The sequence below is a fragment of the Pristis pectinata genome, chromosome 11 (genome assembly GCF_009764475.1).
Source record: "Pristis pectinata isolate sPriPec2 chromosome 11, sPriPec2.1.pri, whole genome shotgun sequence".
Classification (NCBI taxonomy): Eukaryota; Metazoa; Chordata; class Chondrichthyes; order Rhinopristiformes; family Pristidae; genus Pristis; species Pristis pectinata.
In genome coordinates, this window is record NC_067415.1 from 78,810,820 (window position 1) to 78,823,013 (window position 12,194).

Below are 12,194 nucleotides of genomic sequence, written 5' to 3' on the forward strand. Positions count from 1 at the left end.
TGACACTGAGACTCATTGCCAAACTCCAGGTTCCTGAGGGCAAGCAAGATCGTACACTGCACATTTGGACCAGGGGAGTGTAAATAGGTAGGAACTATGAGTCAGCCCAGCAAGATCTGGTCCATAATGCTCATTACAATCATTACACAAAACTAACGTTGGTGCAGCACTACCAAGCGACATGTTCTTATCCCATTTCTCTTCCTCACAGGTATCACAGTTGGAATTTCCAGCATCAACTCCCATAGGTCAGTTCTGAATGGTCCCAGATAAAAGGGCAAGATATCCTGGGAAACTTCTTGCAAGTATTATTTAACTAATCTATGGGCTATATTGACCTAGTCCAGCCTGCTGTCCAGACTCATTACTTGTGGTGTTCCCTGTTTGTATTTATCTTCCCCAGATGTGGAGGGATAAAGGGGAAGACCCTCAGTAATTGAGGTGGAGAGGAGCTCGCCAGCTGTAAAAGCCGCTTTAACGAATTCAATGATTCTGACACACATTAAAGACTATTCAAAGATAATTATTTTGGAGAAAAGACACTCAAATGATTGGGATCCGCTTTGTACACCAGTCCTTCCTGGAGTAAAGAAGACAAGAAAAGCTGTGCTGACAGGCAGATGTGTGGGATCTCTTCCGCAGCTCATCGTGACCTTGATTGCACAATTCTGACTAAAATTGTCACCAGTCGGGTCAGGTCTACTTTGGGGCTGTTGATTCACCCAGATCAGACCTGCGTCATACGTATCAGGAAGATCGCTGATAGCCTTTCACTTACTGAGACACTCTATACAATTGTTTACTTACAAGAAAAGGCATTGGACATTTCCTTCGTCACCTGGACCAGGAGAAGGCCTTTGACATAACACTGCATATGCACATACTCTCCAAAATGGGTGTTGGGGAGAGAATCCAAAATTGACCTTATGTACTCTACAGGGACATCAGCAGTGCATTTCTAATTGGGGGTGGGAAAGGGAAGGCTTCTTGATCAAGTCTGAACTCTCTCACCTCTGTGTTGTATTGAATTCTTTAGGAAGGATGGGGATATAAGAGGGATGACAACCCCAGAAGCTCAAATCAAAGCCTCCTTGTACTTGAACAACATTGTTGTCTTCTGTCAAATCCACTGATGCTTTACAGATCAATGACCATCTGTGAGTAATTCAAACTGGCCATAGTTCAGAGTCAATGGAAACAAAAGAGTGGCCATGTTCTTTGGTAATTGGACCATCTTCCCCTTTATCCCCTTCACCGTCATCTCCAAGGCAGTAGGAACACGGTTCAGAGGAGCTGGAGGCATGCACAAAAACTGTGTGGAGCACATAGTCCAGGTGAAGCAGAAGCTCAGATTGCAGGACCCTCACTGTCTTTCAGTCGTAGAAAATAATCTATTCATCAGGTGTGAGGTGCTCTTGGTTTTGCCTTCAACTGTGGCTCCTACACCATGCCTGTGTTGTAGCAGGTACCTGAGCCGTTGTCAAGTTTATCCAGAGATCAACAATAGACGTCCACAGAAACAGGAAGTAGGATATGGGGGAATACATCCAACATGTCCCTCATCCTGATGGTTACCTTTGTACGAGGCTGCATCAAGCAGTGCATCAACCCTGAGTATGCAAACATCAAGTGTCAGTATGTGTGGAGAGTCCACTCGTCCCTGGATGTGGCCACATAACTGTGGAAAGTTCCTTCCAGCTGGACCATGGTGGACCACCTGTACCTCATTGAGAAGTTTCTATGGGACACCTTTGACTCCGAACCAATATGGCTAGAGTCTGAAAGCTCTTTGAGTCTCTGGGAGAAAAGATGGTGGACTCTGTCACATAGATCACCAAGCAGATTACCATAAGTCATTGAGCAGAATGATTGTCAAGATCTTGGCCAATGGTGAGAAGGGCCCATTTGGTCAGATTCTTCTTGCACAGAGCCTCAGCATCACTGCACACTGCTCTGAAAGTGGTTGCTTTGGACTGGCATCCAACTATTTCAAGAATGTGTATTTCCAATAACATCTGGACAGAAATACAGTGGTCTATGTCGAGGTTCATCCCAAATAGCAGGGTAGCTCAGGAATGCTATGCTCTTTTCCCAGGAACACACACTGAGACTAAAAACAACTGTTACTGGAAAATGATCATCAGTGAAAGGTGGCTTCTGGTCTGCCCGAAACTTGATTTTCCAGTGCAAGGACTGAGTGGTAGGAAAATTGCACATTCCAAGGTTCAGGACCTTGTGCCGAGGCCCGGTGTAGTTGCTGCAAAGTTCTATGGGGAAAAGCCAGTTTAAGTCTTTCCCATCATTGCACGCTGAAGGACTGAGACCTGTGTAAAAAGCAATGATATGACTTTTACTCAGAATGATGACATACTAATGCAGTTTTACATATTTGTAACTTTTATGAATCATGTAAAATCTTTGAAATTCAACATACCTACCCTTCACTGGGCCAAGACAAAATGCAGCCGATGGTTACTGATGAACAGCATGATTCAGCTCAATAAATTTTATGTGCACAGGCCATCCCTGGGTTATGAACACCGGACTCATGGGCACCCCTACATGTGAAGGAGCTCGCATATGAAATTCAAAAGTCAGACGTCCATCCAAACACATGTTCCTACAAACGGCAGGATTTGTTTCCTCCCTCTCCATTTTTAGTCATAGTTCTTTCTCATCAGTCTTAAGTGCTTTTGAAGCCAATCATTACAATACTCTGGAGGGAGGGTTACTACATTAAATCATTTTTGTGTACTTTCTGACTTATGGACATCTGTAAATACAGAACCCGTTTGTTACCTGGGGCTGGCCTGTATATTAAGAATTTATTCCAACTAGTCACCAAAGTAAAATTACTTACTTAACAGATGTAAACTGAAATCCACTGAAAATTGACCAAAATCATTGACCCTCTCTCTTCAGAAGTGCTGCCTAACCTTAGTGTTCCCAGTATTTTGTTTTTTTTTCAAATTTCCAGTATCTACAGTATTTTCTTGCTGTATTTCATAGCTGCATTCCTCATTGCCAGCTTTAATCAATCCCATCTTTGGTAAATGCATCTAACTGATGATAGCTCTTCCTCTTAATTTCAATGAACTAAGGGGCCATTAAAAAACTTGGCCAGAGACCTTTGTTGCAACATCTTTGAACAGTGGAAAATTCACTTGGTTATGAGCTCTGAAAGGGCTGAAGCAGAAAGGTTAAAGTGCTGGTGGTAACAAAGTTGACCACTTTTATTGATAATCCAGCTGCCGGCAGCTGTTCAAAGGAGAGGGCCTCTATCTGGGGTGTAATTCTACCTTGCAGTTAAAAAAAAGAGGTAAAGGGAATAGGTCACAGAGAGTCAATGTCATCATCTGGTTACAAATGACAAAGAAATTTGACGGTATGAAGAAATAAGTGTGCAATAGTGCTTACAAACATCATGGTAAAGAGCCCACTAACTGACTGAAATAACTGTGACTCAATGTATATGAATGAAGTCACTAACCAAGTGAAGAAAGAGAAATGTTTACTTATTTTGTTTATCATTTTTAGATGCTTTGTATTTTTACCTTTGTTTTCTATATTTTTTACATCTACTTGAACAGTTTTGAAATTTCTTTAACAATAACAACCATTCCAAAAATCTTTGGAGGTGCGAGTTGACAAAGGCAGGTGGCGTTCTGGGGCAGCGTCTGAGACCTGTTCAAAGTACAGAGTCTGCTCCACCTTGCCAGGTACCTCTCAGGTAGAGGTGGTCAACTCCATACCTGGGACAAGTAGGAGTGCCCCATGGTCAGTGGGTTCTGGCAGTAAGCCACATTGAAAACATTCTGGTCCATTCTCTCTGTCTGCCACATTGTCACTGATGGGTGCATCATCTTTTTTCCCTGGCATCAAGCTCACTTAAAATTAAACTAACAATGTTCAGTCTCTTTCTCTTTAATGCTACTTGACTATTTCCAGTAACTTCTGTTTTTATTCCAAAACTCCTTGCGTCATTCTACATCAAACATGCAGAAGTTTATCAAACTGATTCTTGAATTCAAGGGTTAAATTATGAATGATTACACATACTTAGAAGATTAAGGGGTGAATTGACAGAATTGTGAAAAGGTACTGAGATTAACTGACAGGAAAGAGAGAAACTATTTGCAATGGAAGGGCAAACAGGCAGATAGCTTGTATATAAAACATGACACATTTTAATAATGAAATGTCTAATAGTTTAAACAATACCATATAAAAAAAAACACCTGAAATACATTTCACATACATAGTATACAATTTCAAACACCTAGTAAAACACTGAGTGGAATATAGCAGTTCAGAATATTATTCTTATTTTGCAGACGAGAAAACAGTTACATCATAATAAAAAAGGATTAGTACAATACTAATTTATCAATTGAACTTATTACAGATAAGTTAGTTGTCAAAGCACTGCACACATGTAAAATAGTAACTAGTTATAAATTACAAAAATGTTATCATTTTCTTCACAAAAAAAGTGCAAGATCGCAACGATAACTTGGTTACCCATTACAGTAATAAAATTTCTGCACATTAACATCATTGACAATTTATCTTTCCTTTAGTTGTACAGAGGTGTCAACTTATGCTGTAAATTTAGTGTTTGTACAAAGTGGCTTAGACACTTCCTTGGTGCTAACCTTGCACAGTGTAATTTGGGTTTTAAGGCTTGAACTAGCTATGAAGCAAAAGTGAAATCATAGCCAACGTTCAACATAGTTCCCTCTGGTGCCAAGCAGGCCTTGACGCCAGATTCGGAATATTTTACACCACAAAAGCAGATTAATGTGGACATTTTCTGTGAATGTGCTTTTAGTGATTCAAAAACAACATATAATTAGATTCACAGTACTCAAATCGGAAAAATCGCATCCTTGATTTTGAGGTTGTGCCACCGAAAATCCGTAGGATAATGAAATGCCCAATCTTTAATTGGTTAAACATTACTTCAAGATCAGGTACTTTTCTGCTTCAGCTTGGTGTACCAGGCTGGGCATTCTCTGTTTGTCTGCAAAGTAAAAAAAAAGAAAAGATAAGCAACAGTAGAGAAAGTCATTTTCTATAAATTGATCCCCAAGAATAAAATTTAAGGAATTGTTGAGATCAAGAGGACTCCTTGCAAATTATTTTATTTTTTGACCCAAAGTCTCAGTTATTAAGGAGTCCCCGGATTCATCTTCAAGGACCACATAGCTTTATATCATGTTAAAATTACTTATGTAGCGACTCACCGTCCGGGCAAGCAAACTGGCTCGGCAGTCGGGTTGCACGGCGTCTGAGCGGCGAGGCCCAAGATGGCGGCAGGCCTTCGTCTTCCCCGAGCGACGGGGAGAACCCACGCGCGGGAAAGACTTGACGACGTAGCATATACGTCATTGCCGGTTGCATTGGGCGGGAACAGTCTCCCTTAAAAGGCCCGCGCAAGGCGGGAAAAAAAACCAGTTCTGTTCTGAAACTCTACGACTCGTGTCGTGTTCATTCCGCGGTAGCAACCGCTATACTTACTTGAACGTTAGCATTAACTTGCATATCTTAACTACAGCCAGGAAATACTTATTCTGACTGATGCAAGAGCTAATAACAATCAAAGCTATTTCAAATCCACCACCCATAAATCAGACAGGTACATATTGGACAAAGTTGCTCTGTTATCTTTGTGATCTTGCACTTTTTTTGTTTCAAAAGAAAATGATAATGTTTTCCTTGTAATTTATAACTAGTTACTATTTTACATGTGTGCAGTGGTTTAACAACTAATTTATCTGTAATAAATACAGTCAATAAGGCCAGGGTTTGAAGACCACAAAGATTAGTTGTAGCTTAAGTGTCAGGAAATTGGTTATTTCTTCCTTTAATGAAATCTTATCAATTTGCCATAAATTTGACTTGCAAACTGAAACATAACTGTTCATTTTTGTAAATTATAACAATATAATTCCCTTCTTTACAAGTTCTCCTTCACTCCCTACCACAACACACGCTACTTAGAACATAAGAAACAGGAGCAGGAGTAGACCATCTGACCCGTCGAACTTGCTCCGCCATTCAATAAACCATGGCTGATCTGGCCGTGAACTCAGATCCACCTACCTTCCTTTTCCCCATAACCCTTAATTCCCCTACTATGCAAAAATCTAACTGTGTCTTGAATATATTTAATGAGGTAGCCTCGACTGCTTCCCTGGGAAGAGAAGTCCACAGATTCACTCCTCTTTGGGAAAAGCAGTTTCTCCTCATCTCCATCCTAAATCTATTCACCCGAATCTTGAGGCTATGTCCCCTAGTTCTAGTCTCGCCTACCAGTGGAAACAACCTTCCTGCTTCTATCTTATCCCTTTCATAATTTTATATGTTTCAATAAGATCCCCTCTCATTCTTCCAAATTCCAGTGAGTATAGTTCTAGGCAACTCAATTTCTCCTCATTGGCTAACTCCCTCATCTCTGGAATTAACCTGGTAAACGTCCTCTGCACTGCCTCCAAAGCCAGTATATCCTTCTTCAAATACTGAGACCAGAACTGCAGACAGTATTCCAGGTGCAGCCTCACCAGTACCCTGTACAGTTGCACCATAACTTCCCTGCTCTTAAATTCAATCCCTCTCGCAACGAAGGCCAACATCCTATTTGCCTTCTTGATAACCTGTCGCACCTGCAAACCAACCTTTTGTGATTCATGCACCAGCACTCCCAAGTCCCTCTGCACAATAGCATGCTGCAATCTTTCACTATTTAAATAATAATCTGATCTTCTATTTTCCCTTCCAAAGTGGATGACCTCGCATTTACCGGCATTGTACTCCATCTGCCAGACCCTTGCCCACTCACTTAACCTATCAAAATCTCTCTGCAGACCCTCCGCATCCTCTGCGCAATTTGCTTTTCCACTCAATTTAGTGTCATCAGCAAACTTAGATATGCTACACTCGGTCCCTTCTTCCAAATCATTAATGCATATCGTGAACAGTTGCGGGCCTAGCACTGACCCCTGCGGCACCCTGCTCACCACTGATTGCCATTTATCCCAACTCTCTGCCTTCTATTGGTTAACTAATCCTCTATCCATTCTGATACATTACCCCCAAGTCCATGCATCCTTATCTTATGGATAAGTCTTTTATGTGGCACCTTATCAACCACCTTCTGGAAATCCAAGTATGCAACATCCACCTGTTCCCCTTTATCCACTGCACTCATTATATCCTCAAAGAACTCCAATAAGTTTATCAAACAGGACCTGCCCTTCCTGAATCCATGCTGTGTCTGCCTGATGGAACCACTTCTATCCAGATGTCTTGCTATTTCTTCCTTAATGATAACTTCAAGCATTTTCCTGACTACAGATGTTAAGCTAACTAGCTACTTCTCAGGCAACAAGGTGTAATGCAACTAATGGCCAAGACTCTAACAGTAATCCTGAGTTCGATAGTGGACATATAACTAAATCTTTGAGTGAGTTGCATATTAACTTACACTTTCTCTGTTTACAATTACCTTTACTCAGCACTATGAACAAGATCAAGAACAAGCACATAGCCCTGATACAATGGCTAAAAACCTTGGCAATTTTAAGTAGCATAGCAGCTATCTCCAATGTCAATATTGCAATTTCATTTATGTTTTAGTGGTCAAAAATACTGCTGATTGTGTTTCAGAATATTCTGATTGACTTAAAATGGCATTCAATGAGGAATGGTGTCTTACAAAGTAATACTGACCTCAGTACAAGTCAGGTAAATGCAAGTGGTCTGCTATTCAACTCCGGGTATTAAGTAAGGCTCTGAAATAAAATCCTCCAAGCTCAAGAACATTATTAAATTTTTAAAATGTGCTCCTTCTCTGCACACTTTGAACATTTAATAATGTTCTTGAGCCTGGAGAGGCACCTGAAATTGGGCACCACCAGCCTGGACCACAAAACTATGGAAGCAGTCATTTCCACAAAATTCAGGCAGGGCCTTAGAGATGGACAATAAATGGTGGTCTTGCCAACTAAGCTCATATCCTTTGACTGAAATGTGGAGTAAGGCTAGACATGCAGATTTGAGGTTGAACATTACGTGCATTTGAATTCTAAGAAGCAAAACAGTTCCAATAAGTCACAAGTGTGCCATTTATTCCATGCCTCCATTAATATTTTGAAAAGATAAAGGTCAGCATGGGTAAAAAAAAAATCTTTTTTCCTAATGAGAAGTCTTTTGGCCTGAATTGTTAACTCTATTTCTGTTTTTGCTGTTGAGTATTTCTAGCATTTTCTGTTTTAATTTTAGATTGCCACTGTTCACGGTACTTTGCTTTATCTTTGGTCCTCAGATTAATACATTGAATAGGTCTACCTTGATACTGCTAGTATGCTATTTAGGAGCCAAGGTCACACTTCTGTTTTCCATCAGATTTCTCTTCCTTCAATTGAGTCTATTTAACTCTGAGATTCTGTGCAGTATTTTGGGATTCCTATAACATATATATGCCGACTGCTCTGCTAGTTAGAACACTTTCTCTCGTCAGATCCTTCAACTCGATGACTTAAGTAAATCTATGCTTATTCTTCATTGTGCAGCATTTCTACCCTTCAGAAAATTGCTTGTGAAGCAGAATGTTAGATCCTGACACCCCTAAAGTGTACAACTGAAGTTTAAAGGATTATACATATAGACGGATGTCAAAATCACATTCACATATACTTTGTTTTTGGCTGAAAATGTGTTTTTTTTCAGAAAATATCCAATTACGTGAAATTGTACCACAGTTTGGTGGGTCAATTATCACAGCATGAAATTTTAAAGTTTTATAAAACTAAATCCTTTGTGGCATGTGATTCATTTCACATGCTCTAATTGTGGGTCCAGTGACATCCTATTAGCCTTTTCGAGTGACTATGTAATGTCTGAAGCAGCACAATCATTTCTTATAGAGATGGTGCCTGAATTACATCACACGTAACTTAAGTGCTTGGCAAGGTTGGAAGCTGATTCCACAATGATGACACTCAGTGATAATAGCTTCTTGTAAGCACTAATTTTTCCTTAATCAAGGAGCAAAAATTCACTGCACCATTAGGATATTTTCATTTCTCCTTGCATATCTGTATTTTTCCTTTATGAAAAGTACATAGCACGATTGAAAAGCTGTATGAAATAGAAATCTCTGTAAGAAAAATATAACATTTTATTGAGAATTATGCAATCTGTCACTAAAAATAGCCAAGATAAATGATATTTCAGAATGTGAGTAAAGGTTGATCATTGGGGCTGTTGAAAAGTTGGAACTCTAAAGATTGTTATTAAAATTTTCAAGATTGAGATGAGTAGATTTTTGTTCGATAAGGGCATGGCTTGAGGAATGTGATTTGCTGGGAAATATGAGCACGATGACTTAGTGTGAGCAGTTGCCTGCTGCTGTTCCTATATTTCATATTTCTCTAGCATATCTAAGTACTTAGGCAAGTCTTAATCTTAAGTATTTGCTTCTGGCAAGATAACTTACAAATAGTGTTGGTTTTGGTTTGTAGATGTTTTCATCCTCATCTGGGGGAACGCTGAGGGACAATTTTGATGTGTACGCAACAGGACTGATTTTGTCTTCATGCTGGGTACCTGGCAAACCACCGTCATTCTGTTTGTTACGCAAATTTATCACAACCTGCTTCATTACCGCCAATTCCTGCAAGACAATTGGAATTGGTTTATTATTGTGGACTGAGGTACAGTGAAAAGCACGTCCTGCATACCATTCATACAGATCAATTCATTACACAGTGCATTGAGGTAGTACAAGGTCAAACAATAACAGAATGCAGAATAAAGTGTAACAGCTACAGAGAAAGTGCAGTGCAGGTAGATAATAAGGTGCAAGGTCATAACAAGGTAGATTGTGAGGTCTAGAGACTATCTTATCATACTAAGGAACCATTCAATCGTCTTATAACAGCAGGATAGAAGCTGACCTCGAGCCTGGTGGTACGTGCCTTCAGGTTTTTTTTTATCTTCTGCCTGATGAGAGAGGGGAGAAGAGAGGATGTCCTGGGGGTGGGGGGGGGGGGGGGGGGGGTTGGTGGTGGTGGTCTTTGAAAATAAAACAGGACTGACAGTGAAATGAGTTGTAAATAGGTAAGGTCACAAAATGTTCTGCTGTCTGTGAAGTTTTATTGCCAGTTACAGCTAATTTATTTCTGCACTTTTGCCTCAGCAATTAAATGAACTAATACACTTAGGTTTTTTTATTAACTGACTTTAGATGGAAAGACTTACTGTTTGGGGGGCTTTTATCAACAAGTGACCAAAATGAAGTTACCAATTTTTAAAAATTAACTGAGAAATAGACATCTGCCCAATCTCCAAGCAATTTCTGCAGCCACGTCCTAGAGCTCGGATGACTGTGTTACAACCACCTCAATTTAATGCATGGACAGATTTACTCAATTCTGGTGACATCCAACAACAACTCCTACTTATATAACCACTTTAATGTAAAAACACCTAAAGAACTTTGCAGGAGTGTTACTAAAAAAAAACACTATACCAAATCATAATGAGAGATATTAGCACAGAAAATAAAAATCTTAAAGAAGGAAGAGGTAGATTAGAAGTGGAGAAGTTGAAGGAGGGAATTCCATAGTTTAAGAACTTGGCAGCTGACGGCACGGCTGCCAGTGGTGGATCAATTAAATCTGAGGATAATCAGAAGCCAGAATTAGAAGAGGACAATTTCTTGGAGTACTATAGAGGTGAATGAGATTAGAGTTAGGGCAGGATGAGACCAAGATGGGTTGTGAAAATAAGGATTATGAATGTTAAAAAAAAAAGAGGCATTGATGAACCAGAAGCCAATGTAGGTCAGCAGGCAGTGGAGTGATGAGTGAATGGGACATGTTATATGTTAGGACACCGGGAACAGAGTTTTTAATAACCTCAAGCTCATAGTACAGGAAAAGGGTATCCAGCCAGGAATTTATTGGAATAGTTAATTCTAAAGGCAACAAAGACATTGATGAGTGTTTCAGCAGCAGACTGAGTGAGGGTGGATTTGAGTGTTGCAATGGAGGCACAAGACGACCTTGCCACTGATGGCGGCATAAACATATGGTTTGAAGCTCACCTTGGGGTCACAAATAACACCCAAAATTAGGAACAGTCTAGTTCTCTCAATTTCCATTCATATTTGCAAAATGTACAGGCAGCTGACAAAATAGGCTACCTTGCCATTTCCCTCCTGAGAATTGGGTAACCTCGAGGAGGAAATTAAACATGTAAAACCATTTAAAAAAAGATAACTTTATTTTGAAGATAATGTACAGTTTTCTTTTCAATGAAGCATATGGAGTCTGATTTTTTTCTTGTATTGGTTACACCTTTGACTGTGGGGCATTATTTTTTATGTAGTAAGAAAGAAATAATAGTAAAATAGGTCTTCTTAAAATTATTAAAAATGAAGTAACTTCTGCATAAAAAAACACCTAACATAAAAATTACTCAAGATTTAAGATAAAACTTAATAACAGCAAAGTAGGAATTGGTCAATCAGTGCCTTGGTCCGTGTAAGTGACCAGGCATTTAGTGATTGGTATATAAAAAGCTGTCAGTACAGTGCAGCTGTTCTGGAAGGCAACATAGTAGATCTCGTTGAAGATCAGACCATCATACAAAAGTACTGCAAGGAAATTCATAGGGGAAGCTTTAAGTGTAAAAATATTCAAGTTGTGATTTAAATCATACACCTTCACACACCAGATAAATGAATGATCAAAGTAACATAATTTAAACTGGCTCAAATATAGTACCCAAGATTTATGCTCCAAGAACAGAGAAGTTTACAAAGCCCTATACAATTTAAAGATTTGGTGGGTTGTAAGGTAAAAATAGCAAGAAAGATCAAGTTGCCAAACACTCCTGTTATGCTCTGTGGGCCCTCTGCCAAGTTTCATGCCAGCTGAATCTTATTAACCAGACATCTGGAGATACTGTGGGCCAAAATTTCTGCAAACATCTTTAAATGACACAAGCAGGTTGTCCCCTTCAACTTCCTACAACTGATTTCATTCGTCCATTTAGTTCTGAAGTATTTCAGTTGAACATATTGCTGTGTCAATATGCTGAATGGTATCTCCTATCCCCCTTCAAAAAAGTAGTAAGAATGTCCATTTCGGATAACCAGTTTAGTCCTGACCCTTGGCTGGATTTTA

The 12,194-nt window shown here is 39.6% G+C and overlaps 1 protein-coding gene across 2 annotated transcripts in view; it reads right to left on the bottom strand.

Annotated features, from left to right (window-relative positions):
• Window positions 1-4,162: 4,162 nt before the first annotated feature.
• The window catches only part of pibf1 (progesterone immunomodulatory binding factor 1), an 84,654-nt gene continuing 76,622 nt past the window's right edge, over window positions 4,163-12,194 (bottom strand). The window contains exons 17-18 of one of the 2 annotated variants that reach the window (XM_052026711.1): window positions 9,500-9,676; window positions 4,163-5,023 (exon numbers count right to left, since the gene is read on the bottom strand). In XM_052026711.1, coding sequence (XP_051882671.1) covers window positions 4,970-5,023; window positions 9,500-9,676 — 231 coding nt within the window. In that variant the 3' untranslated portion in view covers window positions 4,163-4,969. The remainder of the gene's footprint in view (window positions 5,024-9,499; window positions 9,677-12,194) is intronic. The other variant, XM_052026712.1, reaches the window with a different exon arrangement.